Source organism: Theobroma cacao, chromosome 1 (assembly GCF_053813885.1).
Source record: "Theobroma cacao isolate CCN51 chromosome 1, ASM5381388v1, whole genome shotgun sequence".
NCBI lineage: Eukaryota > Viridiplantae > Streptophyta > Magnoliopsida > Malvales > Malvaceae > Theobroma > Theobroma cacao.
Genome location: NC_142639.1, coordinates 5,924,060 through 5,941,871, shown reverse-complemented (window position 1 = coordinate 5,941,871; position 17,812 = coordinate 5,924,060). Strand labels below are relative to the sequence as shown.

Genomic DNA, 17,812 nt, shown 5'->3' with positions numbered 1-17,812 from the left:
TCCAAATAATTAAGACTTATTTGTATTCAAATCATTAACAATAACAGCCATATTTAATGTTGAAAATGGGCTTAAAAGTCTCAACTATAAACTTGGAAAAGCCTTCCCCTAAATGATCAAATTAATAAAGTCAAATTTATCATTATACTATAAATTTTAAATATGTAAGTAAAATACTAGATTATACGTTACATTCATGTCATTTAAATAAATTTAACTTGTTACTTATAATTACAAATTTATCAAAACTTTTATGACATTTGAAATAATTCGGTCAATTAGTTGAGGGTAGCATTCATTATTTTTCACAAAGTTCTCTAAGCAAATTTGCCTAAAGTTTCTAACTATGCAGACTTTATTGTATTTAGACACAACGAAAATGTATGACATTGGGTAGTTTGGGTCGATTGCACATGAAATTCTTGGATTCAACCCCTTCGTTATTCTTTTATATGCTAATTTGTTTTTATTGTCTGTTGATTAATGAATTTCTCGTATCCCGTATATATATATATATAAAATTGAATTTTTGGTTTTTTGTTTTCTTCTTTCTATTTTTTTTATAAAAAAATTACATATGAAGAAATCTAATTGAAAAAGAGAATTCAAATTTTAAATCTTTTACCTTTAGTTTAACTAGGTAACTAGGAAGGGGTAACAGTAACTAGATCAAGCCTTGTTAAAAAAAAAGGGAGAAAAAACAGTATTTAGGTTATTTTAATTTTAGGATTTAGGTAATGTTGTTGAACGTAGTCTGATGATTAGAAAGGATTATTGTTATACCAATTAAAAGTTAGCTAAAACTCTGTTTAGTATCTGAAAAGTAATTCGGTTGAAGGAAATTTTTACTTTGTAAAATATTTTATTAAAATATGTTATTTGAATAAAATATTAAAAATATTTTTTGTTATTTAAATCATTTTGTAAAAAAAATTTTACATCATAATATCATAATAATATCAATATTCTTCATCAATTATACAAAACATCTAAAACCGAATTTTTAATATTAAAAATATTATATACAAATATTTAATCGTAGTTTATAGATTCAACAAATTTTAAAGAATAAAAAATTAAATCTTTCCCAAATTCAAGCATTAAGCTTGCCACCTGTCAATCTCAGTCCCAATGTAGTAGCTAAACATTAATGTCACATACTTGTCCATCTCAGTCCTGACGTGCAGCAAGAATCAATCCAAAATATAGCAGCCTAAGTCAGGTAATCATGTTGAAGACAAACTAAGCCAAAATATCATACCAAGAAGCAAAAACTAAGGCCAAATTTCTTTGAATTCTTATGCTGGAACATTAATCAATCTGTTTTCACTTAGCCCTTCACAGATACCATCAACTCGCCAACATCTTGTAACAGTACTTGGGCCTTCAAGATGTTCTCTGCAGCCCCAAAAACTCAGTTTGTAAACACTTGCTTCAAAGAAAAGATCATACAGTTTTGTAGGCAGTGCATTCAATAACTTCACTTTCAGAATGCCAGCAAAAATGAAAATCTTATGTGTATACTCGTTGATCAGCTTCCTCTTGCTGCAAATCTCTGTCACAGCTATCCAGCTTGCATGAGAAACTGAACCCTGTACCTACTTGGAGACCATCATCACATTGATTGATCCCTCAAGTTCCATAAAGCATAAAAGGGCATCTTAAACATTTCTATTGATATTTCTTATCTTGTCAAATACCAAACTCAGAACCTGTCACATGACTAATTTTTGATTGAATCAACATGAAGGCTCAAAGCTGGCCTTTATTAATTGAGACTGGCGCAGGTCAAAGTGAAACCATGTTAAACAAAAGCAGACTTCTGTCATGTTTCTTTTTCTTCTTCTACTGAAGAAGTGTGCAAAAGATGAGCCTTGTAAGCTATCAACAGCTCCTCCCCATGATCTGTAAACCTTGAGATGAACTGCAAGAACTCATTCTCTGTATAGTCCAAAATGTAAAGAAAACTCGGTTCCTTCGTCAGCAACTTCTTTAACTTGATAATCTGCAAAACTCTGTATCGAGGAATCACTCGGTCTTCCAAGCTATTCATCAACAGATATGGTCTAGAAACCAACACATTCTTATCAACCTTCGCTACATTCGTAAAGAACTCTATTCCTAACTTCATTTTCTTCTCAGAGGTCCTAAAAAGAGCCGGGGTCTTCCTAAAAATATCCAAACAATCATTTTCCGAAAAACCAAAACTCTTTAGTAATTCCCATTTCTTCTTAAATGTTTGTTTACTCAAGCAATTCATAGTATGAATAGCATGTACTAACATCCTCGAATCAGTTGAAAACCCCATATCTAAAACCCTCAAAACGAGGTCCCTTAATTCAGATTCTCGCATTCTGAAAATCCTAGGTTGTCTCTTTAACAACCTTGAGAGCTGAGACCCAACAATCCCACAGCTCTCCAAATACTCAATGTTTCTCGAAAACTTTAATATGGAATCTCTGACAATAAAACCATTGCATCTATTGAAGACCCTAATCACGTCCTTATTATCATTATTCCCTAAAACTTTCTTGACGATTTGGATAGAAGGATTCAACTTTTTGTCTAAACTACAAGCTAAAAGCGCAGAATTCCTGGAAAGGAACTTACCCAGGTGAGGTCCCACAAGACCCAGATCTTGAAAAAACTTGATTTTTGGCCTAAGCTTCGTTTCTACATCCGCAAAGAGAATTTGGGGCGCGTGCCGGACAGAAGCGGCTATTTGGGGATTAGAAAAACCAAGATTTTGGAAAAAGTTGGCAACAGATTGGGGCCTTTCCAAGGATTTCACGTTGGGGTAGCGTTTAGCGATTAAAAGCGCTTGAGTTTCAGTGAAATCCAAGTTTTTTACAAGGTAATTGAGAAGGGGAGAATTTGAAACTGAGGTGGAAGAAGAAGAATAGTAGAGAAGAAAAATAAATGATTTGGGTTTGGAGGGGAAATGGAGGAAATGGGGAGTTGAGAAAACGGAAGATGATTTCAGTACTTGCATTGTGCTTTTTGAGGAATTTTGTGCACAGGGTTTAGGGTTTAAAATTCAACTTCGGTCATGCGGTATTGCAGATTTAAATAGTCTCTCGCATATGTAACGACGACGTTCTGAGCAGGAGGCCATAAAAGCAGCGACGGACCATCAGGGAATAGAACTTTTCAAGGGTGGATTTTCTATTTCGAAATTTATGTTATGTCAATTAGTTTGGGGTAGCATTCATTATTTTCACAAGTTGAGTTCGATTATGAATCACAAAGTTTTTCTAAGCAAAATTAACTAAAGTTTCTTACAAATGCTGACTTTATTGTATTAGACCCAACGATAATGTATGATGATGGACTGGGTAATTTGGGTCTCTTGCACATGAAATTCTTGGATTAACTTCTTTATCCGTTTCTATGCTAATTATTTTTGCTTGTTTGTTGATTGAATCTTTTACTTTTGTAGCTAGCTAGCAAGCTTGGAATGGGTAATGGCAACTAGACCAAGCCTAATGTAGATTCTTATTGATATAACAGTCCTTCCATAACCATAAGAGTACTTTCTCTCTTTTACACAGTTTTTTGGGCAATGTACAAATATTTCCGACCCTATTCCAACCTGCACTACTGATGAATGCATGAATATTGCAAATCTACCACCAGTAGCGAGTGCACTGACTTTGAGATATGCTGTTGTAAATAATGGAAGAGAAGTAAAAAAATGAAATAAATTACAATTCAAAATGTTACATAAATGAAGCCATTTGAGGTGCTTTTGGTAATAGTTGGCCTTACCTTAAAGTTCCCCGAGGCCCAAATTTAAGCCCCCGGTACTACATTAAGAGGTTTAACAGTATAGCTCTGGCAAGAAGGCCTACCATTGAACCACCTCCATCTGAGTCCCAATGTAATAGCTAAACCTTAATTTCACATACTTGTCCATCTCAGTCCTAATATGCAGCAAGTATCAATCCAAATGTAGCTGCCCCAAGTCAGGTAATCATGATGAAGAGAAACTAAGTCAAAATATCATACCAAGAAGCAAAAATTAAGGCCAACTATCTTTGAATTCTTATCCCGGAACATCAATCAATCTGTTTCACTTAGCCCTTAACAGATACCATCAACTCGCCAACATCTTGTAACAGTTCTTAGGCCTTCACGACAGTCTCTGCCAGATCAGATCATGTGCTGCAGCCCCAAAAACCGAGTTTATAAACACTTCCTTTGAAAAAAGAATCCTACAGTTTTGAAGACTGTGCATTCAAAAAGTTACAATTTCAGAATTGCCTGCAAAAAAAAAGAATCAAATGTGTATCCTCATTGATCAGCTTCCTCTTTTGTAGCAAATCTCTTTGTCACAGCCATCCAGCTTGCATGAGAAACTGAACCCTGTAGCCTACTTGGAGACCATCACAGTGATTGATCCCTCAAGTTCCATAAAACATAAATGGGCATCTTAAATATTTCTATTGATATTTCCTATCTTGTCAAATAACAAACTCAGAACCTGTCACATGCCTAATTTCTGATTGAATCAACATGTAGGCTCAAAACTGGCCTTTGTTAATTGAGATTGGTGCAAGTCAAAGTGAAACCAAGTTAAACAAAAACAGGCTTGTAACATGTTTTTTCTTCTTCTTCTTCTTCCGAAGTGTGCAAAAGATGAGCCTTGTAAGCTATCAACAGTTCCTCCACATTATCTGTAAACCTTGAGATAAACTTCAAGAATTCATTCTCCGTATAGTCCAAAATGTTAAGAAAACTCAGCTCCTTTTTCAACTTCTTCTTTGACTTGATAATCTGCAAAACTCTGTATCGAGGAATCACTCGATCTTCCAAGCTATTCATCAACAGACGTGGTCTAGAAACCAACACATTCTTATCAAACTTTGCTACAATCGTAAAGAACGCAATTCCTAACTTCATTTTCTCCTCAGAGGTCCTAAGCAAACCTGGGGCCTTCCTAAACATATCCACCCTTTCATTTTCCGAAAAACCAAAACTCTGAAGTAATTCCCATTTCTTCTTAAATGTTTGTTCACTCAAGCAATTCATGGTATGAATAGCATATACTAACATCCTTGAATCAGTTGAAAACCCCATATCTAAAACCCTTGAAACGAGGTCCCTTAATGCAGATTCTCGCATTCTGAAAATCCTAGGTTGTCTCTTTAATAACTTTGAGAGCTGAGACCCAACAATCCCACAGCTCTCCAAATACCCAATGTTTCTCGACAACTTTAATATGCAATCTCTGGCAATAAAACCACTACTTCTATTGAAGACCTTAATCAGGTCCTTATTATCATTATTCCCTAAAACTTTCTTGACAATTTGGAAAGAAGGAATCAACTTTTTGTCTAAACTACAGGCTAAAAGCGCAGAATTCCCGGAAAGGAACTTACCCAGGTGAGGTCCCACAAAACCCAGATCTTGAAAAAACTTGATTTTTGGCCTAAGCTTCGTTTCTACATTGGCAAAGAGAATTTGGGGCGCGTTTCGGACAGAAGCGGCTATTTCGGCATTAGAAAAGCCAACATTTCGGAAAAAGTTGGCGACAGCTTGGGCCTTTTCAAAGGATTTCACGTTGGGGTAACGGTTAGCGATTGAAAGGGCTTGAGTTTCCGTGAAATCCAAGTTTTTTACAAGGTAATTGAGAAGGGGAGAATTTGAAACTGAGGTGGAAGAAGAAGAAGAACAGTAAAGAAGAAGAATAAATGATCTGGGTTTTAAGGGGAAATTGAGGAAATGGGAAGTTGAGAAAATGGAAGATGATTTCAGGATTTGCATTGAGTTCTTCTGAGGAATTTTGTGCAGAGGGTTTAGCTTTTAAAATTCAATGAGGAATTGCAGATTTAACACTCTCTGGCTTTTGCAACGACGGCGTTCCAAGCAGAAGGGCATAGATGCGACGTCGCGTTTGGAAAGTTAAACATTTCAAGGGTGGTATCCTTTTATTGGTCTAATGTATGTTACGTCAGACATCATTTTACTTTGTTTCTATTTCGGAATTTCCTTCATCAATCTTGTACATATTGTTGAATTTTAGTACTTGTTTGGTCTGACTTTTTTTTTAATTTAACTATATCTTAAAAATAAAAATCAAATCAAACATAAATTTTAAAAAACTTTTAAAAAAAAGTAATTTTTTTAAAAATAAAATTAAAAAAAAAAAAACACATCAAGAAAAATTACTAAAGAGTTTTTCTTCTCTTCTTTTAAAAGTACAAAAAAAATTTTATTTTTATTTCAAAAATATCTTCATCTATTAAAGATAATTACAATATTATCTTCTAAAAAAAAAATATCTTCTATGATAATTTTAACTAAAATCATAACTTATATAAAAGAACTTATAAAAAAAATTTACCAAACAATTTTAACTTAATTTTAAAAATTATTATTTTTCATAAGAGTTTTATAATAGTTTTTAAGTTAAAAAAAAAACCAAATCAAATAAGCTCTTATTTATCTCTCATGTCAATAATAAATGCTACTATAGATGTTTCCATTTTAACATCTAATATAATGAGTAAACTAAAAATAGACTTAATTTTTTTATCTATAAATTATAGAATTATTTTATAGTTCTATGAACTAACTTTAATATAGGTTCTAGCTAGAAAAGCCAGCAACAACCACTAAAAATTGGAAACTCTTTCATCCACTACAAATCCCCTTTTAACGAGGTCGTACGTTAAACACATAATCTCAACATTTCTTGTTTTTACACAACTTGAATATTGAGATTATGGATGGAGACCATCACGGTGTAGATCCCTCAAGTTCCATAATACATATAAGGGCATCTTAAACATTTCTGTTGATGTTTTCTATCTTGTCAAATAGCAAACTCAGAACCTGTCACATGCCTAATTTCTGATTGAATCAACATGAAGGCTCAAAACTGGCCATTATTAATTGAGATTGGTGCAGGTGAAGTGAAACCAAGTTAAACAAAAACAGACTTCTATCATGTTTCTTCTTCTGAAGTGTGCAAAAGATGAGCCTTGTAAGCCATCAACAGCTCCTCCACATCATCTGTAAAACTTGAGATGAACTGCAAGAATTCTCTCTCTTTATAGTCCAAAAGGTTAAGAAAACTCGGTTCCTTCTTCAACAACTTCTTTAACTTGATAATCTGCCAAACTCTGTATCGAGGAATCACTCGGTCTTCCAAGCTATTCATCCAAAGATGAGGTCTAGAAACCAACACATTCTTATCAACCTTTGCTATACTCATAAAGAACACTATTCCTAACTTCATTTTCTCCTCAGAGGGCCTAAAGAGACCTGGGGCCTTCCTAAACATATCCAAGCAATCATTTTCCGAAAAACCAAAACTCTTTAGTAATTCCCATTTCTTCTTAAGTGTTTGTTCACTCAAGCGATTCATAGTATGAACAGCATGTACTAACATCCTCGAATCAGTTGAAAACCCCATATCTAAAACCCTGGAAACGAGGTCCCTTAATGCAGATTCTCGCATTCTGAAAATCCTAGGTTGTCTCCTTAACAACCTTGAGAGCTGAGACCCAACAATCCCACAGCTCTCCAAATACTCAATGTTTCTCGACAACTTTAATATGCGACCACTGGCAATAAAACCATTGCTTCTATCGAAGACCTTGATCAGGTCCTTATTATCATTATTCCCTAAAACTCTCTTGACAATTTGGATAGAAGGAATCAACTTTTTGTCTAAACTACAAGCTAAAAGCACAGAATTCCTGGAAAGAAACTTACCCAGGTGAGTACCCATAAGACCCAGATCTTGAAAAAACTTGATTTTTGGTCTAAGCTTCGTTTCTACATTAGCAAAGAGAATTTGGGGCGCGTTTCGTACAGAAGCGGCTATTTGGGCATTAGAAAAGCCAAGATTTCGGAAAAAGTTGGCAACAGATTGGGGCTTTTCGAAGGATTTGACGTTAGGGTAACGGCTAGCGATTGAAAGAGCTTGAGTTTCAGTGAAATCCAAGTTCTTTACAAGGTAATTGAAAAGGGGAGAATTTGAAACTGAGATTGAAGAAGAAGAGGAGCAAGGAGAAGACGAAGAAGAAGAATAGTAGAGAAGAAAAATAACTGATTTGGGTTTTAAGGAGAAATTGAGGAAATGGGAAGTAGAGAAAACGGAAGATGATTTCAGTACTTGCATTGTGAGGGATTCTGTACCAGAGGGTTTAAGGTTTAAATTTCAACTTTCATCACGCGGAATTGCAGATTCAACAGTCTCTCTCTCGCTTAGGTAACGACGACGTTCTAAGCAGATGCCCATGTTAGCAACGTTGGATATATAAGTTTCCTTTTTTCATGTCATATATAAACTAAATTTATATTATAATAAATAAAAATAATATACAGGAGATTATAATAAAAAATAAAATAAAATATATAAAATTAAAATTTATTCAAGAAAAAATATCATATAAAAATTTATATTTTAATACAAATAGGTAATTTTAAAAATTAACATTACATTTATCGTAAAGTGCTTGTAAAATATTATATTCTCAACATTTTAATCCATACTTTCATAATATACTAAACGTTATAATATTATTTTTCATACAATTAAGTTCTCTAAAATTACATTATCTAAAATTACATTACTTATAATGTAATTGTATTGTAAAGCACCAAATGATACTTATAAGATTTTAAGTTTTGAACGACTTTATATATTTATAAATTATTAAAAAAACAATTTAAATATTGAAAAACATTTCAAAATTAGTTTTGATTAGTGGAGAGTTATAGTTTGTTTTGATAAGTTAATAGTGTTAATTTCCAATTTTGAGTATTTTGAATTAATAAGTTTTAAGAGGATTTCGATTCTTATTTTTTAAATTTAGTTTTAGCAAATCAAGTGAGTGATTTAAAATTTCTTCAGTGTTTTCATTTTTTTAAAATTAACTTCAATGTGAATTTAGATTTTGTATATTGTATATAACATTTGCCATATGATTTATTAAATCGGGGTTGAACATGCATATATATAAATAAATATAATCTCTTTGTTCTGGTTTTGGAATATGATTTATGTAACACATAATTTTTTTTTATTTTAAACTCCTAATACGATTTGGTCTAATGTATGCATATATAACTATTTTTGCAAATGCAAACATAAAATACTTAGTTCAAATCGAATATGCTTTCAACGTGTTTGAGTATGTTTTGGTGAAAGTGGATGATATTATTTTTGTGAATTCGGCTAATTAAAACAACACGTTTTGGAAAAGCAAACAATTCGAGGGTGGATTCTTTTCTTGGTCTAATTTATGATTTGTCATACGTCAATTTACTTTATTTCTATTTTGAAATTTTTGGCATAATATTTGAAAAAATTCTTATTATTAAAAAATTCATATAAATCCTTATTTTTCTATTACTTTTAATCAAATTTTTATAATAAATTTTATTTGATCTAAAATAAAATTGTAAGAATTTAATTAAACATAATAAAAGGTAAAAATTTTAAATAATTTGACTAAATAGATAAGTGTTATGAATACATAAATGTCTATTGTGTTATGACAACTAAGTCAAATAACATAATGGGATAATACAAGAAATGTAATATGATATTTGATTATTTATATTTAGATTAGATTGGATTAAAATAATGATTTACTCCATTCAAATTAAATCTTTTAAGCATTATTTTTTTAATCTATAAATAACCCTCCTTTCATTTGTAAATAAATATTTTATATTTCGTAAGAATTTTTTTTAATGATTATGTCCTTTTATCTTATTACTTTTTTTAATGATTATGTCTTTTTATCTTATTTTTTATTGATTATGTCCTTTTATCTTATTGCATAGTTAAGAAAGAGAAATAAAAGGTTAGAAATGATATGGGTAAGCTTGTTCTTATTATTTATGGATAAATTATGCAGTAGGTAAATTAATATCCTTGACTTTTGATCATCCAATGACGGATTTTGCATAGTGTACCCTAGTGGATAAACAAATCCATTCATTTTGGATTGTAAAATTACAGCCAAATTGCTATTGTCAAGTTCTTTCTAAACTGCAAATCCCTTTTTGAGGAGCTTGTACTTCAAAACACATAGAATCAACATTTCTTGTTCTTACACAACTTGAATATTGAATATTGTGGATTTGGGCCTTCATCTACATTTATGGATTGATTTGTTCAAGTTGGATATATATCCAAAACGAAAAGGTAAATCCAGATCTTATTTGTTAACCATGTCAGCTGTGACAAATTCACAAAAACTTGCATGTAAATTGAGACATTACTCCAGTAAGCAACAAACATACTCAGGAAATATATTATTTGTAGAAATTAAACAGCCCTTTTCTCTGTTTTTAGGCGCCAGGTTGGCATAGCCAAGAGATGCTTGGCTCTAGGACTAACTAGTCCGAATTCCTCAGTCATGTCCAATTCGGTTGCCAACATACCATCTGGAAGCTCCCAATCGAAGCAATGAACCAACTGTGCCACAACAAGCCGAACCATGATGAGACCCAGTGGCATTCCAGGGCACCCTCTGCGGCCAGAGCCAAATGGGATTAGCTGGAAGTCGCGTCCGCGCAGATCAATGTCACTTCCAACAAATCTCTCTGGAATGAATTTCTCTGCATCAGTCCAAATATTTGGGTCCCGCCCAATTGCCCATGCATTTATGAAGACGCGTGAATTCTTGGGTATGTGAAAGCCATTAACTGTGCAGTCCTCCACAGACGCGTGCGGGACCAGCAATGGTGCCACTGGATGGAGCCTAAAGCTTTCTTTCACAACCATGTCTAGGTACTCCAGTTTCTCCAAGTCTGATTCTTCCACCAGCCTCTCCATGCCTACCACATTTTCTAATTCTTTTTGGACTTTCTTTATCACCCGTGGATGCTTGATGAGTTCGGATAGTGTCCACTCAATCGCAGTTGCTGAAGTGTCCATTGCAGCTACAAGCATGTCCTGCAATAATCGTGAGAAACAAATATAATTACTCAAAGCCTGACAAGGTACCCATGCAAAAAGTTTAGATAAATTCTGGTTTTAGGACTCCTATATCCAGGGGCAAAAAAATTCTGTTTGCCGAGATGTAGAAGAGTACCAAGATTATTGCTTTGATAGTGTCTCGCTCCACGCGGTACTCACTTTCTTCTGATCCCATGAATCCCAACATGACATCAACGAAGTCCTTGGTTCTGTTTTCATCTTTGGATTGAACATGCTCATCAATGACCTTTTCAAAGAAGTCGTCAAAAACCTTGGCAACAGCTTTCATGCGCTTTTTTAGCCCCTGAAGATCGAGTGCTTTAAATAGAGGGATGTAATCAGCTATATTAAAAGCCGCTCCAATTTGCATGCCCTCTCGAATTATAGCTTCGAAGCCCTTCTCATCGAAATCATCGTTATTGTATTTCTTTCCAAGCACCATTCTGCAAGAAATGTTAGTACTAAGAGATGAGACCGTAGCAGTAAGATCAACAGCAACACGAGCAGAAGCAGCCTCTTGAATACAGTCAATGAAAAGATGTAGCTCCTCCTTTCTCATAGACCTGAAAGAGTTAATTTTAAGGTTACTAAGCAACTCCAGAGTGCACATCTTACGCATGTTGCGCCAGTAGGACCCGTAGGGAGAGAAGGATATGTTCTGCTGATTGTAACAAATATACTTGGAACCTTCATGAGGAGGCCTGCTAGCAAAAACAAGGTCGTATGTCTTGAGGAACTGCTCGGCAGCTTCAGGGGATGAGACAACAATTACAGGCATGGAGCCAAAGCGCAAGTGCATAATGGGGCCATATTTTTGGGCTAACTGTTGAAGATCTCGGTGAGGTTTGTCCCCTATCATGAGAAGGTTTCCCAGGATAGGAAGACCTCTCGGACCGGGAGGTAATCTCTTATTTTTGGCACTTCTTTTCCAGACCAGTGATTGAAAGAAAAAGATCAGTGCCGCGACTGCAAGAGTTGTCCACGTCCAGTCCATAGTGGGAATTTGCTTGACCAGCTGCTTCGACTAAGGTTGAGATCTCTGGTGTTGAAAGGGGGGCAGCCAATTTCAACTGTTAAGGCAGGGCAAAAGCCTTAGACTTGGTCTTTACCTCTGCAACTGGGATACTTATATTCATGGTTTGGGGCTTCAAGACAGAATGTAAAACAAACAGGAGCAAACTTCAACACTCAATTGCTTATATTTAATTATTATACTTATTTTTATCAAGTACGAAGTCATAGTATGACACAAACTTGAACTCTGTCGGAGATGTATTGGTCTATGTCTGAGCAGGACAAACCTCCAAAAAGGTCTAAATTTTCTGAATAAACAGGAAAAAATATCATTTTAATGTTGAATGATTGCCAGTTTACTTGGTCCTTACTCCTTGTATTTTGATTAAAGACAAGTTGTGAGATTTTTCTTCTCCCTTGTCCTTGTAGTTCAAGGAATTTGAATGGTTAAAGTGTCCGCCCGCATTAATAAGCAGATGGGGATCGTAAATTTTTTTGTTCTGTCATTTTTTGTCTCTAAGCCACGTTGCAGCTCTGTGGTGCCCTGTAGCTGAGTTATCAATTTTCTTGCTTTTGTCTCTTATTAGCATCACCGTGCCTTCATAAGGAATTATTTGATTAAATAATCTCAGTAGAATTGTCAGCATATTTCTTCTATATGCTACTCGCATGTCATCATCATAATCATAGGAATAGGAATCATAACTAGTTACAAGAGACAAAGAAATTATTTAAATACTGAGTACAAAAAAATGAACCGAAAGCGCCAATCAGATAATATTTGCACCGATGCACAACTTGTGGAAGCTCTCAATCAAAGCAATGAACTAATTGTGACACTACAAGGTGAACAATAGTCAGACCCAGTCGCATTCCAGGGCAGCCTCTGGGGCCAGAACCGAACAGGATTAGTTGGAAGTTGCGTCCCAAAATATCGATGTTGACTTCCAATAAATCTCTCTAGAAATATCTACACGGCATCAGTAAGTACATGTTGGTCCCGACCAATGGCCCATACGTTAAGATGCGAGAATTATTGGCTGTGTGAAACCATAATGAAGCCTAAAGCTATCTTTCACAACCATGTTTAAGTACTCCAATTTCTCCAAGTCTGATTATTCTACACCCCCTGCATGCCTGCCACGTTTTCTAATTCTTTTCGGACTCTATCCATTGCTTGTGATGCTTGATGAACTCGGACAATGTCCACTCAATTGCAGTGGCTGAAGTGTCCATTGCAGCCACAAGGATGTCCTGTATTGTGAGCAAGGAGTAAAATGAAGCTCAATGCTAAATATTTCTTTCCCAGCACCATTCTGCAAGTCATGTCAGTACTAAGAGATGAGACCTCAACACTAAGATCAACAGCAACTCACAGGTGGCCTTTTAAAGTGCAGTCAATCAAAGGGATGAAGCTGATCCTTTCTAGTGGACCTGAAAGAATGGTTTTAAGGTTACTAGGCAACTTTAGAGTGCATATGTTACGCATGTTGGGCCAGTAATACACGTAGGGAGAGAAGGACAAGTTCTGCTGACTGTAAGTAATATACTTGTCAGCTTCAAAAAGATGGCCTCCTAGCAAAAACAGGGTCATATGTCTTGAGGAACAGCTCCGCAGCTCCTGAGGCTGAGGCAGCTATTATAAGCACCAGGCCAAATTGTTAGTGCATGCAATTGAAAAATGTTACCACCAAAGAAAGGCCATGAATATTAAAATTTATAATGAAATGATAAAATTACTTGATAAGTTCCTTTTATTTTATTATTTTTATCATATTACTATATTAATCAAACGAAAATCGTTGGTCCTTCATATGCCGGCCAACGAATGACATTGGTTTATTTTGATTGACGCATCATCTCTCCAATGAACAAGAAAACAATTCATTGTTTTCTTTGTATTATATATGATAAAAAAATAATTGTAAAATCCCTTTCTTTTCATATATATTTTATTTGTATAGTTCAAATGTTACCACTATCAACTTTTTTTTTTGGAAATTATCACTTATCACTTAGTATGACATAAAAGGACTCAAATATAAGATTTGAAGGCATTATGTTTTTTTATTATTTCATTAATCACTTATATTATTATATTTATAATTTTTAAATTAAATTACTGGCGAGCCTGTAACACCAGCGGATCCGTGGCGCAATGGTAGCGCGTCTGACTCCAGATCAGAAGGTTGCGTGTTCGATTCACGTCGGGTTCAAAATCCCGATCCCAAGCGGATCCTCTTTTTTGGCTACTTTGCCCACATATAGGGCCCTTTCGTCATTTCAGTCCTCATCGAAACTTTCCATATTTGTAAAACGCCCCCTACAATCCCCGCCATTTTAATACCGAAGCCTTTATCTTATCCAAACAACGAAAGGCGAAAGTAAAGAAAAAACAATGCCCCTAATTTTATCACCCTGCTCTTTGCAACTCCCCGCATTCCATTCTCCATTCTCACAAATTTACATATCCACCCTGAGCCAGCCATGTCATCTTTCAACCCGACCCATAGCACGAATATCCTGTATTACGACCCGACCCAGGCGGAAAACGGGTTCTTCAAAGGCCGAGGAACCGGAAGCTCTGGAACTGGTTCGGGTCTTAATGAGAAGCTTCAGCGACAAAGAGCCGTTGGTTAAGACATTGAACAGATACGTGAGAGTTGTGAGATGTGAGCACTGTTTTCTTCTATTCGAAGAGCTTGGGAAAACGGATAAATGGCTTCAGTGTCTTGAGGTTTGTTTGTTTCTCTCTTTATTTTTTTTTTTGGGTCCATTTTAATATTTTGGGTATTTAGGATTGTGATTTTAAGGTTTATTCTTGATATAATTTTGGGTAAAAAATGTTTTTTGAAAAATTAAATACTAAAGATATTAATTTTTTTGGATAAAATGAAGGGTGTTTTACATTTATTTTGAGCAATATGTTAGAATTAAAATGGTATTTTAGTCGTCTGTTTAATTGTTAATAAATTATAACATTACGTTTTGCTACTATTTACTTTTGCTTTACAACAATTTTCAGAAAGCAAAGAAATAAGTAATACTAGTTAAAGGCCAGTAGTAAAAGCAGTAACCAAATGGAACTTAATTAACATCATTACTTGCTTGTAATACCATGAAATATATGAGAGAGCTTGAATCTTGGAGTTTTAGTTAGCTGAGAGGAAGCTTTTGTATTCATCTTGAGTTTTTATATATTTGGAAATTTAAGTTTTTGAAGTGACCAATCGGTTGGGTTTTGAATCGCCTGAATTGAAGCAAGCACAATTTAAAAAGAGGGCCATTACTGTTGGTATTTGGTAATGGCCTTCAATGAAATAAAATGGTTTGTTTACTTACATATTGTATACCTTTCAGGTTTTCAGGTGGATGCAGAAACAACGCTGGTACATTGCCGATAATGGGATTTATTCTAAATTAATTACAGTTATGGGAAAGAAAGGCCAAACTAGAATGGCAATGTGGCTCTTCTCAGAGATGCGTAATAGTGGTTGTCGGCCTGATGTTTCTGTTTACAATGCTCTTATCACAGCCCACCTCCATTCTCGTGACAAATCGAAGGCTTTGGACAAAGCTATGGGGTACTTTAACAAGATGAAGGGAATGGAACGGTGTAAACCCAACATTGTCACATACAACATCCTTTTGAGAGCCTTTGCTCAAGCTCGAAATGTGGATCAGGTTAATGCTTTGTTTAAGGATCTTGCAGAGAGCATTATTGCCCCTGATATATATACGTATAACGGTGTGATGGATGCATACGGGAAAAATGGGATGATTAGAGAGATGGAGTCTGTTCTTTCTCGAATGAAAAGCAATCAGTGTAAGCCTGATACTATTACATTTAATGTGCTGATTGATTCATATGGTAAGAAGCAAGAATTTGATAAGATGGAACAAGTGTTTAAGAGCTTGTTACGCTCCAAGCAAAAACCTACCCTCCCTACATTTAATTCAATGATCATAAACTATGGGAAGGCACGGCTTAAAGAGAAAGCAGAACATGTTTTCAAAAAGATGACAGATATGAAATACGTACCAAGTTTCATTACCTATGAGAGTCTTATAATGATGTATGGCTTTTGTGACTGTGTTTCTAGGGCTAGGGAAATATTTGATGGGATTGTCAACTCTGGGAAGGAGATGAGAGTTTCAACCCTAAATGCCATGCTTGAAGTTTACTGCAGAAATGGTCTACATATGGAAGCAGATAGGCTCTTTGAGAATGCACATAAGATGGGGGTGATTCGTGACTCATCAACATATAAACTTCTATATAAGGCCTACACTAAGGCCAACATGAAAGACCTCATGCAGAAGTTGGTGAAGCAAATGGAAAAAGATGGTATAGTCCCTAATAAGAGGTTCTTCCTTGAGGCTCTAGAAGCTTTTGGATCTTTACCTGCTAGTCCTGATTCTGTTAGTGCCACAATTGGTGACAGGCCAGAGAAAAGTGCAAAAACTGATGTGGAAGTAACTATTTGATTGGTTTTTTTATTCTTCTGATCTCCTTCCAACTAAGTGTGATTCAAAGCAAGGCGTGTATTGCATTTGGATGGTTATCAAGTTTGGCTGTATTTCCACACTGATTGACCGTTGTCCTCACCAAATGTGGTATGTGTCTCCTATTTTGTGTTATGTTTTAGTTGCATATGCTAAGCCTATATCTTCTTAATGTGAATCATTTTCTGTGCCTGATTTTTTATTTGAAAATATAATAGTATCTGCCAAATTCTGCTCATAGTTCATAGTTTTAATCATATTGTCATGTGCAGAAGCTTTCTGTCTGCTTGTCAACCTGCACTTTATTGCAGCAGTTGTCAACAAGATATTAAGCATGATATTTTCAGGCATCTATATGCCACAAACCACCACCCGCTTGTGCATAATTCTAAATTTTCAGAAGTAGAAGGTTTCGTGAAGATTTTTAATTTAATAAAGGATCCAGTGGCAGTCTTCTTGCCCGTAATATTGGCTCATTATTCTTTTCTGATGTCTAGCTTATCTTAGTTTTAAGCTCCTTCTTCCAAATAGCATCCTGTTTTCATTACCTTTCCACTATTTATCCTGCTGTTCAGTCTGCCACTGTCTGAACATAGTTTTCAGCCAGACTAACTTCTAAAGAAGTCAGTGTCTTCTTAATTACAAAGTAGTTTGTGCAGCTGTTTCATTAAACTGATATGAGAGAATCTTTAGTAAGTGAAATTTGATTTTTGACATCTTCTTTCAATAACTGGATTCATTTATTTTGTAGGGTTTTTCAGGCCAACCAACCGATTCTTCCGTCTGAAAATTAATTTAGCTCTGTCAAAGTGTGCAGTTTAATTCAAATACAGTGAGTTGTGCATGCAGAGACAAAAAGAAGGAAGAATGCATAACATTTTATGCATTGCAGGCTTCCTCAATTGTGAGCAGCGAATTTGGAGGCTAGTTTTGAATATGTGCTGCTCCTCGTATTTCTGTTTATTAATGTTCACAGCATGACATGCTCCATTATGGAGCACTTTGCTACGTTCATGATGGGCAACTAAGATGGTATAGTGAAGTGTGCTGTAGCATTGAATAAAGAAACTGTCTTCCTATTGATTTGGGGTTGGTCTAAAATGTTTTTATGATTTGTTCTCAATGACTTACAATAGGAATAATTCCTCTACAAGAGAGATGTACAAGCAAGCTGCTTCATTGATAAAAGTAACATTGTAGAATGTAGACTTGCATCAATGATTCCATTTTGTGACAGAATAACGTTTTAAATTTTGGTTGTATATCCAATTAAATAATATGAAAGCATCTGTAGTTTTTTCTTTTTAAGACTTAGGATTTTGGATGTTGCTGAGCTTTTGTTTCATG

At 34.9% G+C, this 17,812-nt stretch overlaps 5 protein-coding genes and 1 non-coding gene across 7 annotated transcripts; 2 read left to right on the top strand and 4 right to left on the bottom strand.

The window, feature by feature from the left end:
- Nucleotides 1-990: 990 nt before the first annotated feature.
- On the bottom strand, nt 991-3,022 carry LOC18611658 (uncharacterized). The gene has a single exon (XM_007048028.3). The coding sequence runs from the start codon at nt 2,990-2,992 to the stop codon at nt 1,826-1,828; it is 1,167 nt and encodes a 388-aa protein (XP_007048090.3). The 5' UTR covers nt 2,993-3,022; the 3' UTR covers nt 991-1,825.
- A 665-nt stretch (nt 3,023-3,687) lies between these two features.
- LOC148764468 (transcription termination factor MTERF8, chloroplastic-like) lies at nt 3,688-5,841 on the bottom strand. The gene has a single exon (XM_088803330.1). It carries the CDS (start codon nt 5,764-5,766, stop codon nt 4,576-4,578), a length of 1,191 nt encoding a protein of 396 aa, XP_088659456.1. The 5' UTR covers nt 5,767-5,841; the 3' UTR covers nt 3,688-4,575.
- A 777-nt stretch (nt 5,842-6,618) lies between these two features.
- LOC18611656 (transcription termination factor MTERF8, chloroplastic-like) lies at nt 6,619-8,224 on the bottom strand. The gene has a single exon (XM_018116947.2). It carries the CDS (start codon nt 8,129-8,131, stop codon nt 6,950-6,952), a length of 1,182 nt encoding a protein of 393 aa, XP_017972436.2. The 5' UTR covers nt 8,132-8,224; the 3' UTR covers nt 6,619-6,949.
- Nucleotides 8,225-10,163: 1,939 nt separating this feature from the next.
- On the bottom strand, nt 10,164-12,262 carry LOC18611655 (cytochrome P450 71AU50-like). Its single transcript, XM_018114403.2, has 2 exons — nt 11,061-12,262; nt 10,164-10,921 (listed from the first exon to the last, which is right to left on the bottom strand). Exons 1-2 carry the CDS (start codon nt 11,937-11,939, stop codon nt 10,292-10,294), a joined length of 1,509 nt encoding a protein of 502 aa, XP_017969892.2. The 5' UTR covers nt 11,940-12,262; the 3' UTR covers nt 10,164-10,291.
- A 1,841-nt stretch (nt 12,263-14,103) lies between these two features.
- Nucleotides 14,104-14,175, top strand: TRNAW-CCA (transfer RNA tryptophan (anticodon CCA)). Its single transcript has one exon. It is a non-coding gene; the product is annotated as a tRNA-Trp (tRNA).
- A 120-nt stretch (nt 14,176-14,295) lies between these two features.
- EMB2453 (Tetratricopeptide repeat (TPR)-like superfamily protein) lies at nt 14,296-17,773 on the top strand. Of its 2 annotated transcripts, none has more exons than XM_007048024.3 (3): nt 14,296-14,696; nt 15,320-16,576; nt 17,227-17,773. In XM_007048024.3, exons 1-2 carry the CDS (start codon nt 14,358-14,360, stop codon nt 16,445-16,447), a joined length of 1,467 nt encoding a protein of 488 aa, XP_007048086.3. In that variant the 5' UTR covers nt 14,296-14,357; the 3' UTR covers nt 16,448-16,576; nt 17,227-17,773. The 2 variants fall into 2 exon arrangements, with proteins under 2 accessions (XP_007048086.3, XP_007048085.3); XM_007048023.3 differs by having other exon boundaries at nt 17,217-17,773.
- The last annotated feature ends 39 nt before the right edge of the window (nt 17,774-17,812 follow it).

Coding starts and splice junctions, on each gene's coding strand:
- LOC18611658 (XM_007048028.3), bottom strand. CDS start 2,992: ATGCAAGTACTGAAATCATCTTCCGTTTTCTCAACTCCCCATTTCCTC.
- LOC148764468 (XM_088803330.1), bottom strand. CDS start 5,766: ATGCAAATCCTGAAATCATCTTCCATTTTCTCAACTTCCCATTTCCTC.
- LOC18611656 (XM_018116947.2), bottom strand. CDS start 8,131: ATGCAAGTACTGAAATCATCTTCCGTTTTCTCTACTTCCCATTTCCTC.
- LOC18611655 (XM_018114403.2), bottom strand. CDS start 11,939: ATGGACTGGACGTGGACAACTCTTGCAGTCGCGGCACTGATCTTTTTC. Junction 10,922..11,060: donor CTATCAAAGCAATAATCTTG/GTACTCTTCTAC, acceptor CGATTATTGCAG/GACATGCTTGTAGCTGCAAT.
- EMB2453 (XM_007048024.3), top strand. CDS start 14,358: ATGCCCCTAATTTTATCACCCTGCTCTTTGCAACTCCCCGCATTCCAT. Junction 14,697..15,319: donor AATGGCTTCAGTGTCTTGAG/GTTTGTTTGTTT, acceptor TATACCTTTCAG/GTTTTCAGGTGGATGCAGAA.